Below are 20754 nucleotides of genomic sequence, written 5' to 3' on the forward strand. Positions count from 1 at the left end.
AGAACTGGACACTGGTAAATTTTACTGGAATTGAAAGTTGTTTGATGCTTTTTTGTAGCTATTTGATAGTGTTTAACTATTTATTATGCTATTTGATTTTTATCTCTATACAGGTTGAGTAACTGTGATATCACAGATGAAGGTTGTGCTGCTCTGGCTTCAGTTCTGAGACCAAACCCCTCACACCTGAGAGAACTGAATCTGTCTGGGAATAAAATAGGAAATTCAGTGAATCTGCTGTCTGATGTACTACAGGATCCTCGCTGTAAACTGGAGAAACTGTGGTAAGATCATATTTGACTCACACTCGAATCAAAATGTAAAGTATATTTGAAGTGTTCAGCCTCTTTCTGCTGTTGTGAGTTCAGCTGATTGAGCTGTAAATGATTGAACACATGAGCTGAACATAGTACATATCTAAGTAACAAAGTAAAACGTCTCAGGTTACACTGAGAACAGGGAACGAGACACTGCATCCTAGAATGCATATTGGGAAATGCCCTCGCATGACAGGTGTCTGAAGTGAAAGTGGAATCATGCCAATCCTGTTGGCCAACGACAAACGTCTGCAAACGTCTGCTATCCTCCGGATTGTACTATGGATGGGGGCTACGCCAAAGAACTTAATAATTTATCTTTGATATTTACATACAAACTGTTTAATAAATCATATTCAAATGTTTCTTTGCTTTCTGAGTCTTTCTGGTAGAACGGCATCCGCTATTCATCTGAAGTGACTGTAGCAAGCAGCCCGGAGGCATGGCAGGGAGACGCAGTGTCTCATTCCCTGTTCTCAGGGAACCATGGTTACATGCGTAACCTGAGACATTCCCTTTTGAAAGGAAAGGGAACTCGCACTGTGTCCTAGAACGCATATGGGGAACAGAATACCTACGCCACCATGCTGAGAGGAGTGCATGCCAAAATGTCTGAGAAGAGAAAAACACTCAACCCCTGGTCACAGGCTGTCAGTGACATAAATCCCTACGGCCACTGCCCAAGCTAAAAAGCCTCACAGAGGCCAACAACCTGTCTGAAAGAACAGAATCTCTACCAACTTCCTAAAAGAGGAAGAAACCTGTAAGAAGGACTGCAAAAAAGGCAGTACTAACTCACCGGAACAGAGATGGGCATCCCTGGGAGTAGAGCTCAGCAAATCACCCAAAACCCTGAAAGAGGGGAGCAGTCTACTCAACCTAGGGACTACAGAGTGAAACAGAAGCACTCTGGAGGCCGGAAACTCCAGCTAAGCCAGGGGAGGGAACAGAGACTGGGGTAAAGTCGGAGACAAAAATACTCCTAGCTTATAGACTGAACTCAGAAAGTAAGGGAGTATCAACAGCCTAAAACTGGTCCTTCAGGGCAGTCTAATGAGTCCTTCTACCTTCTGACCAGTCTTCAAGAGCAAATTCTAATGACCCAAAAAATAAGGGGAGAACTCAAGCTCAACCGGAATGAGCAAAACCAGGCCTAAACAATAAAGAGCTGTGAAACAACACCAAATTGGTGAAGATTTCCAGAACAACCTGGGGAATCTGAACAGCTCAGAAATGGAGGTAAACAGGAAGAGAACCTACAACATCTAGATAACGTACCCAAGGAGGCTCCGAGGAGCCAACTACTTAGACGTGAGAATAAGTGTTATAGGCTTGGAATACTCATTTGCACAGCAGACACGAGCCGTGTGCTCAGCATGTTGCCTTTCGACCCTTCAAGCATGTATGAACATAAAGCTTGAAAATAGAGAAAGAAGGATCCAGGGGATACCACAGTGACTCAAAGGAGCTAGCTCCAATAAAATGCAGCCTTGACAGGGAGGAACCAAGGGAGGCCACAGGGAGGCTAATAATAAAAAGCTCCCTGCTTGTCACCGAGCTACATGCTAAACACCAGCTGGATTATCCACATACTCAGACATTGCTAAAAACTCAGTAGCAATGGAGTAAAGGAATAAAGTAGAGGAGGCCTGCTACTCGCATTCTTAGCCTAATGCAGGAGGTAGGCCCCCTAACAGAAGCAAACCTGACGAGAGGGGAAGCAAACAGAATAAAGCAGCCAAAACCTACTGCTGAAATAGTCAGAACAGGTTGACAACGTCTGCCTGAGTCGGGAGGGGGCAGCCCAAGAGGAGGGCCGACCTCTGAACATGACCTCACTGAGGCTTAATGGAGGCTAAAACCCATAAGTTAAATAACAAAACCTGGGCATTTAAATAGAAAAATGCTAGCACTCAGTGGGGTAGTGGTTTGAACCTCCCCCACACTGTTTTTTTTGTCAACACGAAAAAGATCAAAAACATCCTTACATCTGCAGTTAATTATTTAATTAAATTGAAATAAAGAACTTAAACTGTCAGATATCGTAGTTGCACATTTTATTCTTCTTCTTTTTTTTCCCCTTTTCCCTAGTGGGATAGTGAAGTTCTGTGATTGACATGGGCTCTGAAACAGAAATGTTTGAGCTTGGTGTAGGTTGGTTTTTCAGAGTTTTGCATCTGCGGAATGCTTTTAGTCACTTCTGGAAACACTGGATAGTCTGAACAAACAATGGGAGTGGCAACAGCAGACTCAGCCTCAGTGGCAGATCCCAGCAAAAGCTGATCCTGAAGTATAGTTCCATGCCAGAACATTTTATCCTGGATGAAACAGTCTGCTATTAGCCTTCATGTTTCTCCTGTGAACTTGCTTTTGTTGCTGACGAGTTACCACCTCTTTGACAGTGGCAGGTCTTAGTAAATCAAATCCAGTGCACAACAAACGCTTCAACATCAGAGAAGCTGGAGAAACCTTTGTCCCATGGGTGGTGTTTTGGTATGACAACAGGAAATCGTTCAGGTGCTGCTGAAGGCTTCCTTTTCCTTGTGAGATGTTGTATACCACAACATTGTAAGAACACACCAAATTCTTGTGATGTAAACTGTGGCCCATTGTCACTGATGAGCTGTTCAGGGTAGCCAAAATGGCTAAACATTTCTCCCAGTTTTACTTCTATTTTCTCAGCAGTTGTAGAGTGCATAACAGCAACTGATTTAGCCACTTGCTGTGGACATCCAGTGCTATTAACAACATATTTCCTTCAACCAGACCAGCAAAATCCACATGTACACGCTGCCAAGGGGTTTCTGGCTAGTCCCATGGGTGTAATGGGGCCAATTGAGGTTCGTTTCTCACTTGCTGGCAGGGTGGACACGACTTTGCTTTACCTTCAATGTCCACCTCAAGACCCGGCCACCAAAAATAACTTCGTGCCATTTCCTTCATTCGCACAATACCACAATGGCCCACATGGAGCTGGTGGAGGACTGTTTTCATCATCAATGTGGGAAAGATGACTCTTTGTCCCCAGAGAAGATATCCTGAATGAACCGACAGTTCATTCTTCCTAAACAGGTATGGCTTCATGTTGGTGATGTCCTTAGGGACATGTCCATCTTTTACCATTTCCATGATTGCAGACAGAATCGGATCATTCCGTGTGCATCTTCTCACCTGTGTTGATGTCACTGGAGCCATTGTGATTTACTCAAAGTAGAAAATGTCTTTCTGCTTGCTCTCAGGACATGTCAAGGGTAATGGTATTCTTGATAGACCATCTGCATTTCCATGCAGCTCTGCCTTCTAATATCTAATTTCATATGTGTGTGCTGATAACAGCAGAGCCCACCTCTGCATTTGGCTCACTGCCAGAGAGGGGATACCTGTATGCGGCCCAAGAATGGCCGGTGATCAGTCAGCTGTATAAACTGCATGACATACAGGTATTGGTGAAATTTCTGAATACCAAAAATGATCCCCAAAGCTTCTCGCTCAATTTGCGCATACTTGCTCTCCGCTTTGTTCAAGGTGCGCAAGGCAAATGCAATTTGCCTCTCTTCTCCTGAAGGAATGATGTGGGAAATCACGACTCCCATATCATAGGGTGATGCATCACAAGCTAACTGCAGGGGGAGTTTTGGATTAGAAATGGTCAGCACACCAGACTTTACCAGAGCTTTCTTGGCTTCTTGAAAAGTGGTCTCACATTGCTGTGTCCATTCCCATGACTGGTTACTACACAGAAGTTGGTGTAGAGGTTTCAGCGTTGTGGCTAAGCCCAGTGCCACGTTAAGCCTTCGCGGGGCCCTGGGCTAACGAACGCACAGTTTTGTTTTTTTCAGAAAACCAATATGACTCGTTTAAAATTCTGTACTACTTATTTATCATTTATAAAAATGATGGTCAAATACAATAAATCATTGTTAAGACATTGTATGGACCCTTTCTTTGTCCATTTATTCAGCTTCTTAATGATTTTAGTAGTAACATTTAACATAGACTTTAGCAAGTTCTATTATGCTATTAAGTTCTATTATGCTTCATTTTTATGAACATGCACACGGCTTCTGTCTCGCGCACAGACGCACGTGCGAGCCTTTAAAAGTATTTGGCTGTGGAAAGATGCATTTGGCATGTGCACTGCGCACTATCTAGTGGACTTTTGTTTTCAAGCACTCAATTCACTTTCGCATGGGCTGTTGTACAGTACACACATGGTCCGTGCCATCACAAAAATTGGGCTGCATTCAGACGGGGAGCGCGGACATCTGCGAACCCTCCTGATGACGAAAATTACGCGATGTGAACGCCCGATGTTTACCTTGGTGTTAAGCCTGTAATAGCGGGCCAGGGCCACCAATCCACCCAGACCCATATGCACGTGCATAACCAGACGCTACGCCACTGTCCTGGTTGTATTCCTGCGTGCATGTCCGCTGCGCCTGTGACTGCTTGATTCGGGTGTGTGACGACGATGCGTTTTAAAACGCAAAAGAGGATTGTCTTGCGGGCCCCTAAGTGTTCTGGGCCCAGGGCTGCAGCCCATGTTGCCCATTAGGATAACGCGGCCCTGGCTAAGCCATTAATGAATCGACCATAGTAATTCAGAAGACCTATGAATGAGCAGAGCGGAGCTGGCTGACATTCTGTGGTGCTGGAGCCTCTAGAACAGCTCTTACTTTTGAAGGTGCCTTGTGCAGTCCATCAGCATCGATCACATGTCCAAGATATTCAACAGACTGCTTGAAAAACTCACAATTGTCTTTTCTCACTCTTAAGCCATATTCCTTTAGTCGCTGGAGTGTACTACCCAGATTACTCAGATTATGCTCCGCTTCCGTTTTTCCTGTCACTAATATGTCATATAAGTAGCACTGCACGCCCAACAGGCCACTTAACACCTGATCCATGGCCCTCTAAAAAAGCGAAGGGGCAGAGGTGATACCAAAAGGAAGACATTGGTATCTGAAAAGGCCCTTGTTTGTGACAATTGTCAGTAACTCTTAAGAGCTCTCATCGACTTTCATTTGTAGGTAGGCTTGAGTTAAATCAAGTTTGCTGAAGTGCTTCCCCCCCTGTCAAGCCAGCAAACAGATCATCAATGAGGGGAAGTGAATACGGGTCAGGAGACAGAACAGGGTTCACTGTCACTTTAAAGTCACTGCAAATTCGAATAGACCCATCCTGTTTAAGCACGGGTACTATAGGTGTAGCCCATTCACTGTTATTCACTGGTACAATGACTCCACTGGTTACCAGCTCTTCCAGAGCTCTCTCAACTTTTGATCGGATAGCATATGGCACAGAACAGGCTTTGCAACATTTGGGCTTACTATCAGGCTTGTTGTCGAGTTTAGTCGTAATATCTTTCATCGTACCGAGTTCATCCTTAAACACATCAGCATGTTTTCATTGGCCAGTCCAGTTTAATTGTTTCCAGCCATTCTCGTCCAAGTAAAGCTGGGTAGTCCCCTTTAACCACATACAGTGGCAGTGTTGCTGACTGACCATTTAATTCCACTTCCACATCTATTACACCTCTTATGGCCACAGGATCCCCCATATATGTTTTCAACACTATATTGGTGGGCTTTAGGCAGACATGTTTGAGTGTTTTGTGGTACACAGCATCTGACACTATAGACACAGCAGCGCCAGTGTCTATCTCCATACGCACTGGCTCTCCCTCAATGACAGGTGTCACCCAATAGCCTTTGGAGTCTCCTTCCATGGCTAGAATTTTTAGAGGAACATCCTCCAAAGAGAAGTCAGTGTTGTCTGTGTACTCCTTGCAACTTGATTGCACTGTATACACATTCTTATTTTTCTTTGATATGCCAGACATTTTACTGAATTTTGTTTTGCAGTCTTTTGTTTTTTTCTGCAGGCACATTCTATGTGGCCTTTTTTCCCACAACTACGGCACACCAATTCTTTACACCAACACTCAGATGCAAGATGTCCGACTTTGCCACATCTATAACATGTAGCATTTTTAGGTGCTTTACCAGGGGAATTCTGGAATGTGTTCATGTGAGCAGACAACTTATGAACTTTATCTGAGTTACTGAATTGCTGGGCTTCTTTAGCCACAAGTTCCATGCTTACACTAATTTTAAGTGACTTTCTGCAATGTGAGATTACTTTCACTTAACAGTCTTTTTTGAATGGCTTTGCTTCTTAATCCACATACAACCCTGTGCCTGATTGTATCATTCAAAACCACTGAATTCACAGTGTTCGGAAAGTTTCTTCAGTGCAGCTACAAACATAGTTACAGATTCTTCCTCTTCCTGATTTCTTTTGTGAAACCGAAATCTTTCTGCTATCTCCAACGATTTAGGTGAAAAATGTGCACTTAGCTTATGCAATCTCTGCATAAGTTTTCTCACCTGGTTACAGCCGGTGGAAATAATCAGGATAGGACTCAGGAAGAAATCACGTTCATGGATGCTGGGATTATTAACATTACTGTAGTATGAAGCAGAGCAGGACCGAGTGTTGTGGGAGCTGAAAGAGGCTGCTGGAGCGATTGCGCAACACACGCCTCACAAGCAGCGGAACCTTTATTATGCCACAGTCACCAGCACCACTTCTACTTTTCTGCTGCTGTGAGATACTTGTTTGAGACATACTGCAGTAAGCTAGATCGATTTTAAATGCTGGATGGCTTGTGTTGATATGTGGCATGCACTTAATTTTAAAATGTATTGTATGATGGAGAAAATTCTGTATTACTGTTGTTGATGAATATGATGATTATGCAATTACTCTATTTTGTTTAAAGTTGTTTTGGCTTTGTAGTAGTTTTATGTAACCCAATTAGTGATGATGCATTAAAATGTATTAAAATGATGTAATGTAGAAAAGCAAACTAATGATATTAATTGCTATTATGTATGCATGTATACTTAACCATGTTAAAGTAATTTGTATATGACTACTTAAAGTATATGTTAACTATTAAACTGTGGTGTATAGTATATTAAAGTAACAGAGTAGAAAACATTTATGTATTAGATATAAGAGAATTGTAATGTTGTAGATAAGGCATGTTTTACAGACAAAAATGAGACGGACACAGAGGAGAAGAGCTAAGAGGAGAGCTAACAGGAGGAAAAGCAGGCTACGTCAGAAACACCTTAAAAGGATGGTGGAAGACTTGGCAGCTCTCCAACTGATGACAGCAGAAGAAGATTTAACATCGGCAGTGAACTGTTTGAGTATAAAAGACTGATGAGAAGACTGGCCAGCCAGATACTGATTGAGCAGTGTCTCTCGACGCGAGAAACCCAGCTTTTTACACCTTTGATTGAAACTTTGCTTTGTTTTGATAACTTTGATAATAACCTTTGTTTGCCTTTACTTTTGTTAAATTGTAATTAAAACTATTACTACATTAATTGCAAATAATTGTCTACCGATATTCTTATTACTAAACCCTTGAGCACGAACAGACCACAGAGAAGTCTTCTGAACATATTGTAAGTATTGTTTGAATGCTTATGATTTAGGTCAGATTTGACTTACTCAACCTAACCTGAGAATAATAAATAATAAGGTTAAAGGTGTTAAGGTAAAAGTTACCCACCATATAACACTGTTAATAAAAATAAAGCTGCATCTGATTATGCTACTTATCACATAGTGATTTTTCATGGTAAATCATGGTACTTGCAAAAAATCAAGAAAATTAGATTAAACAATAAGACTAAACGTGTTGAGCTATATAACAATAATTAGTTTTCTGTCAATAAACGTAACCAAACAGTTGTTCCCTTGTCTCCATGTTCGCTTCTCCTGGCGTTAAATACTCTCTCCACTCCAATTACTGAAACAAGACACAGGTGTTCGTTATTTGCGCTTAACCCACTCACGCACCATGGCTCTCCTGCCTCTCTCTCCCGCTGCAGACTCCGCTGAACCACGCCCCTCCTGCCACATACCCCCACCGCCCCCCCCATTTCTGGAGAGGAAATCAGCCACAGCCATCTGAACACCCGGCCTGTGGACCACCTTGAATTTAAAAGGCTGTAAAGCTAGGTACCAACGGGTGATCCGCGCGTTGGTATCCTTTATGCGGTGGAGCCACTGCAGAGGAGTGTGGTCTGAACAGAGGGTGAATTCCCGTCCCAGGAGATAATAGCGGAGGGTGAGGATGGCCCACCTGATGGCCAAACACTCCTTCTCCACGGTGCTGTACTTAGTCTCTCTCTTGGAGAGCTTACGACTAATGTACAGCACCGGCCGCTCCTCCCCCTCTATCTCCTGGGACAGGACTGCACCCAGCCTCCTGTCCGACGCATCAGTCTGCAACACAAAAGGGAGAGAAAAATCAGGAGAGTGAAGCAACGGCCCGCCACACAGAGCAGCCTTTACCTGGGTAAAAGCCTGCTGGCACGGCTCCATCCATTGAACCGTATCAGGTGCCTCCTTTTTAGTAAGATCAGTCAAGGGGCTGGTGAGGTCCGAATAATTAGGCACAAACCTTCTGTAATATCCCGCCAGCCCCAAAAACTGTCTTACCTCCTTTTTGGTCTTAGGGCGTGGACAGGTCGCAATTGCTGCAGTCTTATCAATTTGGGGACGCACCTGTCCATGCCCCAAGTGGAAGCCCAGATACTTTACTTCCACGCGCCCAATTGCACACTTCTTCGGGTTGGCCGTGAGCCCGGCTCCCCTCAGCGACCTTAAGACAGCCCTCAAATGCTGCATATGCCGCTGCCAATCATTACTAAATATAATGATATCATCCAGATAGGCAGCAGCATACGCAGCATGGGGCCGTAATACCCTGTCCATCAGCCGCTGAAAGGTACCACCTGCACCACCTGCGCACATTCTCGTGAATGCCCGGCCCAAAAAATTGGGTCATGTGGCGATTTAGTGTTGATCCCTGTCCTAAATGACCAGCCATTGGATTAGAATGAGCCGCTTGAAAAAACATTTCCCTGCGGCTCCTAGGAACTAACAACTGGGTTGTATCTTCTTTTGTCTGAGCGTCTTGGGTCACTCGATACAACCTATTTTTTATAATTGCAAAATATGGATAAGTAAGCGGCTGTCCAGGATGGAGAGGCTGACCGTCGATGATGCTGACCTGTTCAAACGCAATACAAAACATCAGATGCTCAGAAACCGAGTAAAAGATGCACACCTAAATGCACATTGCTGAGTGTCTGAAGGACCCTGAGCCTCACTTTAAGTCAAGTCAAGTCACCTTTATTTATTTAGCACTTTTTAGTGCTAAATAAATAAGTGGCAAATAGGTGTTAAAATGGAGAAAAAAAACCTTGGGAGAAACCAGGCTTAGTCGGGGGCCAGTTCTCCTCTGGTGAACAGTGCTTTGTTACAATTCAGGTAGCTATCATAAGTCCGATAGGATCTCAACATTCAAAGTATTTATTTCAGTTCCATCCAGTTGAGGATCGTATTCATCACTGCGGTGTGGATGGTTTGTTGAGGAGCTGTGCCACTGGCTGTCATGTCGATGAGGCCTTCAAAATGGATGATCTAGTTGACTCAATCTCTGCTGATACTTCAGGGCTGCTTTGTGGTCGTGTAAAGGCGCCGGTCCTTGGTCTGACCTGGATACGGCCGGGATCCGGTTGACTACGGTAAACCTCGGGATAAACAGAAAGACTAATATTAGCGTAGATGCCATTCTTCTTCTGATATAACGAGTACATCTGGTGTTATAGGAAGTGTTCCCAGTTCCGGCTGACCTAATTTATGCAGCCTAATAATCCTTTAACGGATTTGAAACTATAAATTGATAATGTGTTATGTGTATGCCAGGTTAAAGCGATGCATTTTTAGTCTAGATTTAAACTGACAGAGTGTGTCTGCTTCCCGAACAATGCTTGGAAGATTGTTTCAGAGTTTAGGTGCCAAATAGGAGAAGGATCTACCGCCTGCGGTTGATTTTGATATTCTAGGTATTATCAGCTGGTCTGAATTCTGAGATCGCAATACATGTGAAGGACTATAATGCTTTAAGAGCTTGCTCAGGTACTGGGGAGCTAAACCATTTAATGTTTTGTAAGTAATGATCAAGATTTTAAAATCTATATGATGTTTAACAGGAAGCCAATACGGTGATGACAGAACTGGGCTGATATGGTCATTCTTCCTAGTTCTAGTAAAAACTCTAGCTGCTGCATTTTGGATGAGCTGTAGTTTATTTATCAGGTGAGCAGAACAACCACCCAGTAGAGTGTTACAGTAATCTAGCCTTGAGGTCATGAACGCATCAACTAACTGTTCTGCATTTTTCATTAAGAGCATATCTCATAGTTTAGATATATTTTTAAGATGGAAGAATGCAGTTTTACAGATGCTAGAAACATGGCCTTCAAATGAAAGATTGGTATCAAAGAGCACACCCAGGTTCCTAACTGACGATGAAAACTTAACAGAGCAGCCATCAAGTGTTAGACAGTATTCTAGGTTATTATGTGAAGAAGTTTTTGGTTCAAAAATTAGAATCTCTGATTTTTCTGAATTTAGTAGTAGGAAATTACTGGTCCAGTTTTTTATATCAGCTATGCATTCCATTAACATTGTGAATTGGTAATTTTCGTCAGGGCGCAAAGAAATATAGAGCTGAGTATCATTAGCGTAACAGTGAAAACTAACGCCATGCTTCCTAATGATATCTCCCAAGGGTAGCATGTACAGAGTAAAAAGCAATGGTCCTTGTACTGAGCCTTGCGGTACTCCATATTCACTTTTGATCCATATGACCTCTCTTTGTTTACTACTACAAACTGATAACGGTCAGATAAGTATGATTTGAACCATGACAGTACAATTCCACTAATGCCAACATATTTTTCGAGTCTATTTAAAAGAATATTGTGATCAATAGTGTCAAATGCAGCACTAAGATCCAGTAACACTACAACTACGTTCTGATGATAAGAGCAAATCATTAGTAACTCTAATGAGAGCAGTCTCAGTACTATGGTATGGTCTAAATCCTGACTGGAAATCCTCACAGATACTATTTCTTTCTAAAAGGAACATAGTTGTGATGATACTGCCTTTTCTAGTATTTTTGACAGAAAAGTCAGAGTTGAAATCAGCCTGTAATTGACTAATTCTCTAGGATCAAGTTGTGTTTTTTATTAAGAGGTTTAATAATAGTTAGCTTAAAGGTTTTTGGTACATATACTAGTGATAAAGATGAAGTGACTATATTAAGAAGAGGATTTATGACCTCTGGAAGCATCTCTTTCAATAGCTTAGTCTGTATAGGGTCTAACATACATGTTGTTAATTTTGATGATTTAACAAGTTTAGACAATTCTTCCTCTTCTAAAGCAGTAAATGAATTGATTTTTTTTCCTCAGGGACACTACAATGCACTGTCTGACGCGATACTGTAGTAGACGGTTGCATGGTTATATTTTTTACTCTAATATTATCAATCTTGCAAGTTAAGAAGTTCTTTGGAAACATCAGAAGCTTTTTTTCTTGTTAATTTAGCCACTGTATCAAATAAATACCTAGGGTTGTGTTTATTTTCTTCTAAAAGTTTTGAAAAATTGGCAGATCTAGCACTTTTTAAGGCCTTTCTGTACTCAAACATTCTCTCTCTCCACAAAATGCGAAATACTTCTAGTTTTGTTTTCTTCCAGCTGTGCTCCATTTTTCTGGCTGCTACCTTTAGGGCCCGAGTGTGCTCGTTGTACCATGGCGTTGGATTAATTTCCTTAATCTTTTTAAACACAAAGGAGCAACTGAGTCTAATGTGCTGGAAAAGACAGAGGCAATAGTTTCTGTTGCAACATCAAGGTCTTCTAAGCTGTCTGGTATGCTAAGGCGATGAAACTGATCAGGAAGATTATTTATACCTTCCATTACACACCCATTACAGAGAGCAAAATATCTCTAAAATCTTAAAACCTTTATTACCTTCTGGTTTACTTCTGTGGGAATGAGACCTTTGCACCAGTCGCACTGAGACATTTCAAATGATAAACATGTATAATGTTGTATGATACCTGTTCACATTAAAACATATAGATTTTGGTTGAATTTCAGGTCATCTCTGCATGTAGAGAGAAGAGATGGGGGAAGAGGAGGTGAAGGAAAGGAATGTAGATTAAGGCAATATGCTGAGGTGTGATTGACTCAGTGTGATTGCCTCTCGGATGGCGATGCTAATTTTGCAAGAGAGAATTCAAATGTTAATTTCCTTTGATTTCTCAAAGAGTAGCCCTCTTTTGGTTGGGGTCCCTTCGAGTCTTCGGCGCTCCGGCTACACGGTGGGCTCCAACTCTGATGTCATCGTCGCTTCCGGTCGTCTTGGCTGTGGCCTGGATGGGTATTCGTCTTCCCTGGTCTTCACCACCATCTAGACCTCCCTGGATTTCTTCCTCACCTGCACCACCCTGGAATCCTACACTTCGCCTCCTCCCGGTTAGCCGTCCGCCTCCTGAGCCGCCTCCTACACCATCTTCAGCATCTCATCTTCATCTTCCCCTCTCCACGGCGCGATGACGCGTTTTGGACTTGTTGTTGTTCCATTTCCCGCCACTAATCTATCACCATGGTTACCGATCACCTCAATCATCACATTCAGCTGTGTCCAATCAACCCCTTGTGTTCCTGTGCATATAAGCCCTGTGTTTCCTGTCTAGTATCGTCCGGTATTGTTCGTGTGTTGTTTGGTTGTCTCCCCATTGTACCTGTTTATGGATTACTCTCCTTGTGGATTTATTAAAGAAAGTTATACTTCTATACTCCTCGTCGTGCACGTTTATGCTTAGAACCAGCAACTGTAACAGTTGCAGATGAGAATATGCATGGGAATAATATGTAGATGATGTTATGCATAATAAAACTAGGCAATGTAAACTCCTTATATGGTGATTTCGGGGAGGAGATGGGGTGGAGATGCACGTACACACAATCTTCCTCTGACTGGGATTTAGGAAGGGATTTTTCGCAGGTTCTGGCGTACGCATGGTTTTATAAATCTGAAAACTTTTGTGCGTACTCAGAATCTAGCTTTTTTGCATATGTACACTTTAAGGATTAAATATACATAAAGTTTTATAAATGAGGCCCTGATTTGATCTGAGAGAGTGAAGAGTGTGTCATTGTTCTCTACAGGTTGAATAATTGTGATATCACAGATGATGGTTGTGCTGCTCTGGCTTCAGCTCTGAGATCAAACCCCTCACACCTGAGAGAACTGAATCTGGCTGTGAATAAAATAGGAGAATCAGTGAATCTGCTGTCTGATGTACTACAGGATCCTCAATGTAAACTAGAGATACTACGGTAAGATCATATTTGACTCTCACACATGAATCTCAATATAAAGTATATTTGAAGTGTTCAGCCTCTTTCTGCTGCTGTGAGTTCAGCTGAATGAGCTGTAAATGATTGAACACATGAGCTCAGTCACATGATACTGCAGGACTGAGAGTCACACTGAAATACATACTTTCACACAATCAACATTTCAGTCTCTTGACTTTAAACAGACTCGAGCTCAACAAAACTGAGAAATGAAGAACATGCTGAATTCATTCTTACTGTTCATCATGTCCATCTTTCTGCATTGACACTTTCTAAAATTATTTTTTAATTTTGTAAAAACACACACACACACACACACACACACACACACACACACACACACAGGTTTGTATTGCTATCTTAGTGAGGACAATGATATTTTCTATTCCCTAACCCTACCCCTACTCCTAAACCTACCCATCACAGAAACCTCTTTTGGCTGATTCATAACCCTTTTAAAATAATGAGGACCAGTCAATGTCCTCACTAGTGGGTTGTTGAAAGTATTCCACAATTGCAAGGTTAATTAATCTTACATTTATTGTCCTGATTCGTGCCTCATTCTCAGTTTGTCTTTTTCACTCACTGAATGCATAGGCCTATGGGAAAGAGTCATGAACATGAAGCCAATCCGTTCACAAAACCTCCTCTCAGACTTACTTCAGTACAGGGCTTTTAAACATGTTCATGGGGTGGTGTAGCAATTGTCTAATAAGAATATACTTTCATGATATAGGAATGTGGTACATATAGAAAAAACAAGTCTAAATATGGTCAACATCTGGTCCAGTGCCCCTGCCTGCCTTGGGATCCAAGAAGACCCCTTCTATACTTGCAATACAAAAGGCAGGGACCATTTCTTGGCTGTTTTCCAAGAAACACACACACATATACATTGTGTGCATTAAAACCAGATGTGTGACGAAACCATAACAACCAGTCTCCGTTCTACCCTTGCATCCGTGAAGACCAGGTGAGAGAAAACAGGGAGAAACAGGGAAAGAAAAGTCAGGCTGATAAGAATATCTATCAACAATATAAGTGATGACATTTGGTCCTCAAAAGTATAGTCAAAACAAGTACACACATATCATGTTTTGTGCTCTGCGACATTTTCATTTTTATCAATCATCTCATTGATTTATGCTTTAAGTTTGTACATTCTCTTTAATAATGGATTCACAGCTAAACCGATCTAAGAGAGTGAAGACTGTGTCATTGTTCTCAACAGGTTGAGTTATTGTAGAGTCACAGATGAAGGTTGTGCTGCTCTGGCTTCAGCTTTGAGATCAAACCCCTCACACCTGAGAGAACTGGATTTATCTAGGAATAAAATAGGAGATTCAGGACGTGAACTGCTCACTGCTCTAAAGAATTCTCCACATTATAAACTAGAGACACTGTGGTAAGTAATAATTTTTTAAATAAATATTCATGTTTTCATATAGCTGAACATTTATATATTTATATGCATATGTGGTCCCACTTTATATTAGGTGTCTTTAACAACTTTAAATGAATCCTTTAGTTCAATGCAATGTTTTTACATTGTAATTATAATTTAAAAATACCTGCATTTAATTACATCTGTAAATAATTTCTGTAATTACATTTATAATTACACTGTTGACGTTCCCTTACACCTTAACCCACCCTTAAACCTACCCATACCTTACCCATATTCAACCTAGCAGCAAAAGTGTTTTGCAATACAATATAAAAAATATAGCTGCAAGCAGCTATGGTGGGCACAAGCCCGGTGACATCGAATGTCATGGGTCAGTTTCAAATGAGTGCAGAATATCATCCTAATCTGCCATATCTGTGTTTTTCTCAGACAACCTCTATACAAATTCCAGAGCAAATTATATACTGCTATTTGCGCAAATTCAGCAGTACTCTGAGAAATCTAATCCAGTCTTAATGCAAATATCTGTGATTGCTGATGTTGTATTATCCAAACACTTCTCTTCATGTGTTTTTTGAGATCCCTGAGCTATTGTTTGAGAAAGAGAGTGTGAAAAATCCACATTCCAACCAAAATATCTGACTTCCTGTTGGTTGGAGATAATGACTGTAAATTAGAAATTTTTCCGGAGAACGCCACCTCAGCGGCATCGGACCACCTGAATGCAGTCTTGGTGGAGGTCAAGGCAGTCAAAGGAGTGGCTAGTTGGCTGAAACTGTGAATAAAATGCTGGTAGAAATTGGCGAACCCTAGAAACCTCTGCAGGGCCTTGCGGGAATCTGGAGTTGCCCAATCCACCACAGCCTTAACCTTGTCGGCATCCATGCGCACTCCCTTGGACGAGACAATGTACCCCAAGAAGGAGATGCATGGAAAACGCATTTCTCCGCCTTGACAAAGAGCCCATTCTCTAACAGCCTCTGGAGCACTCGCCTGATGTGTTGAACATGTTCCTGGAGAGAAGAAGAAAATATCATTATGTCATCCAGGTAGACATATATGAACTGATCAACCTTATCTCTCAGCACATCATTGATGAGTGCCTGGAAAACCGCGGGGGAGTTGGAAAGGCCAAAAGGCATAACAAGGTATTCAAAATGCCACCCTGGGGGTGTTAAAAGCAGTTTTCCACTCTTATGAAGACCAAATGATAGGCATCACGCAGATCCAGTTTCGTGAACACAGACGCTCCCTGCAACCGCTCGAAGGCTGAAGACATCAGTGGCATAAGTAGGATAAGTATTCTTTACCGTGATGTCATTCAACCCTCAGTAATGGATGCATGGTCGCAGAGAGCCATCCTTCTTGTCCATGAAAAAGTACCCTGCCCCAGCAGGAGAAGAGGACGGACAGATGAACCCCAGCTGTCAGGGAATCAGAAATATACCTCTCCGTGGCCTCCCTTTCAGGAGCTGCAAGCAAGTATAATCTGCCTTTAGGCGGAGAGGTACCTGGCAATAAATCTATTGCACAGTCATAGGGACGATGCGGAGGAAGAGAAGCAGCCCGGGATTTCCTGAACAATTCCTTCAGGTCGAAGTACTCCTTGGGCACGTTTGACAAGTACACCTACTCATCCTGCAACACAGAACAGACAACAGACGAACTAGCAGAATTATGGCCCCAGTCAATATGAGGGCTATAGATGATGATCCAGGGGTGTCCCAGAACAACAGGGGCGTGGGGAGAGTTGGTGAGCAGGAAACATATCTTCTCGGTATGGTTAACCGAAGTGATGAGTGTAACAGTACCTGTGGTATGGGTAGTCTCAGGAAGGTTCTGTACATTTAAGGCCTTGACGGCTATTTCCTGCTTAAGAGGAAAAATGGGAAGTTGAAGGTTATTAGCCAAATGAGAGTCAATAAAATTACCTTCAGCCCCTGAGTCCACAAGTGCTTGAGATGTATGCATGTTAGATGCATGTTGCAGTCTCACCGGGAGGAGGGTCGAAGCAGAGGATTTGTCCATGGTTATCCCACCCAACAGTAACCACAAGTCTACTGTCGGGCTTCCCCTTTTGCTGGGCAGCTAGAAGCAAAATGTCCCACGGAACCACATTACAGGCAAAGTCCTCTGGTTCTACGGCGTTCCTTCTCCTCACTCTATTGAATAGTCTGAAACCGGCTGATTACCTTGACGTAGGTCGGCTAGCACTTGCGGCGCTTCACGGCCTGCGATGGCACAGTCGAACACCCATCTCATTTTTGTCCACAAGCATTTGAAATGAAGCACAGCAGGGATGCTTGTTTTCCCATACTGCCAACCCCCAGAGTGCTGCCTTTCCTGACAGCAAAGTCAATACCAGGGCCTCCAAAGAAATACAGAGGCTTCATGACCTAAGCTGTCAGAGAGGCAGGGGGATTCGGTGGTGAGGTTGATGCGGTAGATGAAGCGGTCACTCCCGTTCTCAGGTGTTGTAGCTGAACCATCAGATATGACACTTGTGCTACCAGAGCCTGCACTACACGACCTGTAGCTCTTGTTTCTTCTTCTTGTCAATCCATACGAGAACTCATCCGAGACAGATAATTGTTTAATTCCGCTGCATTTGCTACATCCATGATGATGGTCAGAAGTTTCTGTCAGGGAATGATGAGACGGATGCAAGGGCAAATGGGACACTGTTGCAAACCAGAAGACAAAACCAGAGAGACAAAGATGCAGAGAGTCAAGGGTATCCAGGTAACGCCAAGTGGGGCAAACAATAGTCAAAGAGCAAGATCCGAATTCGTCAGAGCAGGAATATCCAGATGATAGCAGGACTGAGGCACAACAGAGGGCAGGAACAGACTGCATAAACAAAAACCAAACTTCTGACAACACAGAACAGAAAAGGCACAGGTTAAATAGTCACGCTGATAACAATCAGGTGCTTCAAATGACTCAATCAGAGCTCACGCGCACAGAGAGAGAACAGAGAGAGACAGCGAGAATGAGTCAGTGAACCTGACAACCATGACAGCTTGTATATTGGCATTTATTTTTTATTTTTTTCACTTCTGGTCTGATTTGTGCATAATTTTTGGTTTCAATCAATACATTTCTTTTTATTGCATCATTCATTTTGAGCTCTTATAGTTTCACTTTAAACAGAGAGATTTGGCTTGTTTATAATTGATATGTTTTAAAATAGTTGAGACATGTTTCAGGCATTTTATTATTTCAAATTAATGTTTGATTTTATATAATTGACTGTTTTATTTTTGGATTTACAGGTTTTTTTGAGGATATTCCCATTTCCATGAAAAAATCTGCTCTGAGTCCGGCTACACACACTCTCCTCACGGACACTCTCTTCTTTTTCCACTCTAACTTGAGAAATTCACCACAATGTTTATAAACTCCTCTGATCTGAATCACGCAGCAGAAACCACAGGGTCCTGAAGCAGAGAGCTCAGAGATTAGTGTGATTTTGATTAAATTCTCCTATCTGAATGGAGATGAGAATATAGTAGTGCTGTAATCATGAAGTGTCTTTTCAAAGCTGTTGTGTTAGAAACTCCATTTCCATGTCAAATACTGTTTATCATTGGTTTTTAAATGAAAACTTCAGACCTTCTACAACTAACAGCATTTTCTTTCTCCTTTAGGTGTATTTAAAAATCACATTTTGTGTCGTCTAGTCTGATTTGGCATTAGTATTACTAGAAATCAGGGTTATTCATATGTAAGCACATAACAGTCTTAAGGTCAGTAGAAATGATGATCAGCTCGTATTGAACAAAGAGATCAACCCCAACACACATCCATAAACTGCTCATATTAAAGTGTGAATGATGGGTTGATTTAAACTGTCGTCAGACGTCATAATGTTTCTAAAAACTGCCTTATTGAGATGTCTTTCCATATGAACTTCTTGTTCTTTCTTGCTGTGTTTACATGTATTACAGGACTGTGCTTCATAATAATAGTGCTTGAAGATGTTTTGTAGACTGAAATAAATGGTGTAGAAACAATTTTCACTCAGAAATTGCTAGTGAATTTCTCAAACACTTACAAAGTAAGTAATGTATCATTACTGGTTTAATCAAATTCAGTTGTGCTAGAAAATGTAATCGACACCCTGACTGATGAACATTTCAAAGTTTAAAACATCTTATGAACAAGTGAACAAAACACAAAAGTGTAAAAATGAACACTATTCTCACTTGAGGTGAAGAACAGGAAGAGTTTGTGCATGTAGACATTTATTTAATGTAATTATATTCAGAAAGATCACTGCAGTTTTGAGTTGTGAAGAAGAGGAATGTGCAAGTGAAGAAGATTGAATCTGTATTATTGATGTTGTTCACCAGCAGAGGGCAGCAGAGACACTGTGAATATGAGGCCTTGACAATGATATAAATTTACAACTGAAACATCTGAAAAAAGAACCATTTCAATTAGTGATGCCCGGTTCGCGAACGAATCGTTCTTTTTAACCGGTTCTTTTCAGTGAACCGGTTGAACCATTTCACCAAATCGTTCTGAATCGTTCCAAACAGTTCGCATCTCCAGTTAGCAAACACGAATCCACAAATTATAAAGTTACTCACGTGTTATAAAGTTACTGACGTGCCTGACGCTACCTCTCGAAATAAACCAACATTCTGGAGTTATTCAGTTACTCCAACAATACACTGACTTAACCTGCTGTGAAGAGAGAACTGATGATGAGCACGAGCAAGCAGAGCAGCTGATATGAGTGCGCATGCGCGGCGCACACGAACTAACATACACAGCCTGTCATCGTTCTCGTTCTCGAGTCAAGAACCGGTTACAACGGTTTTCGGATCATTAGTACACAACCGAGAACCGCTTCTTTCGGACATGTCCGATTTGAGAACCGGTGAGCTGATGATACTGCGCATGCGTTTAACTTTTCAAGAGAACGAAAAGCACGTTAGTCAAGTTTTGTTGAACATCGGACAGTGTGATAATATGAAACATACTGGAAATATGTTTATGGCTTAATTCAAAATACAAAAAGTTTGTGCTTTTCCAAATAGCATCAAACTAATGTCCAGAAATAGTTCTACAAATGTATTTTTCTATATTAATGTTATTTAAAAAGCAATGTAGTGAAAGTTGTGCAGTTGTGCTTTCAAGTTATTTTTTTAAAGATTGGAAACATTTATTTCATAAATAATCCATGGACAGTTTATTTAATTTCTAAACAAGGTGATATAAAGATAAAAAATGACGTAATCAAACTACAGCGAGAGCAACCTTTTGAATCGCTCTCGCGGTTCTCAAATCTCAATCTTGTTCTCAAGTAGAACCGGTTGCAACGGTTTTTGGATCACCAGTACACAACCGAGAACCGCTTCTTTCGGACGTGTGACGTGTCCGATTTGAGAACCGGTGAGCTGATGATACTGCGCATGCGTGATTCAGCGTGTGATCTGAAGTATGAGGGTATGAGGGTGGAATCGTGCCATTGATTACCAACCAAAGGAAACAGTCATGTACTTTTTACGTGTGAGAAGGGGTACATCGCAACACAGACGCGTGAGACCAACGGAGAAGGAGCACGTCGCAACACAGACGCGTGAGACCATAGCTGGAGAAGGAGCACGTCGCAACACAGACGCGTGAGCCACCACAGTAAATTAAAGGCAGGGTAGGCAAAAAATTTTGTTCCAAATTTGTTTAAACTTTCTATATATATCCATGCAT

At 41.8% G+C, this 20754-nt stretch overlaps 1 protein-coding gene across 4 annotated transcripts in view; it reads left to right on the plus strand.

Annotated features, from left to right (window-relative positions):
- LOC137004418 (NLR family CARD domain-containing protein 3-like) overlaps positions 1-18970 on the plus strand; it is a 41564-nt gene extending 22594 nt beyond the window's left edge. For all 4 annotated transcript variants that reach the window (XM_067364713.1, XM_067364709.1, XM_067364712.1 and 1 more), the window contains 4 exons: positions 114-284; positions 13437-13607; positions 14860-15033; positions 18312-18970. In XM_067364713.1, coding sequence (XP_067220814.1) covers positions 114-284; positions 13437-13607; positions 14860-15033; positions 18312-18321 — 526 coding nt within the window. In that variant the 3' untranslated portion in view covers positions 18322-18970. The remainder of the gene's footprint in view (positions 1-113; positions 285-13436; positions 13608-14859; positions 15034-18311) is intronic.
- Positions 18971-20754: the final 1784 nt, after the last annotated feature.

The sequence above is a fragment of the Chanodichthys erythropterus genome, chromosome 17 (assembly GCF_024489055.1).
Source record: "Chanodichthys erythropterus isolate Z2021 chromosome 17, ASM2448905v1, whole genome shotgun sequence".
Taxonomy (NCBI): domain Eukaryota; kingdom Metazoa; phylum Chordata; class Actinopteri; order Cypriniformes; family Xenocyprididae; genus Chanodichthys; species Chanodichthys erythropterus.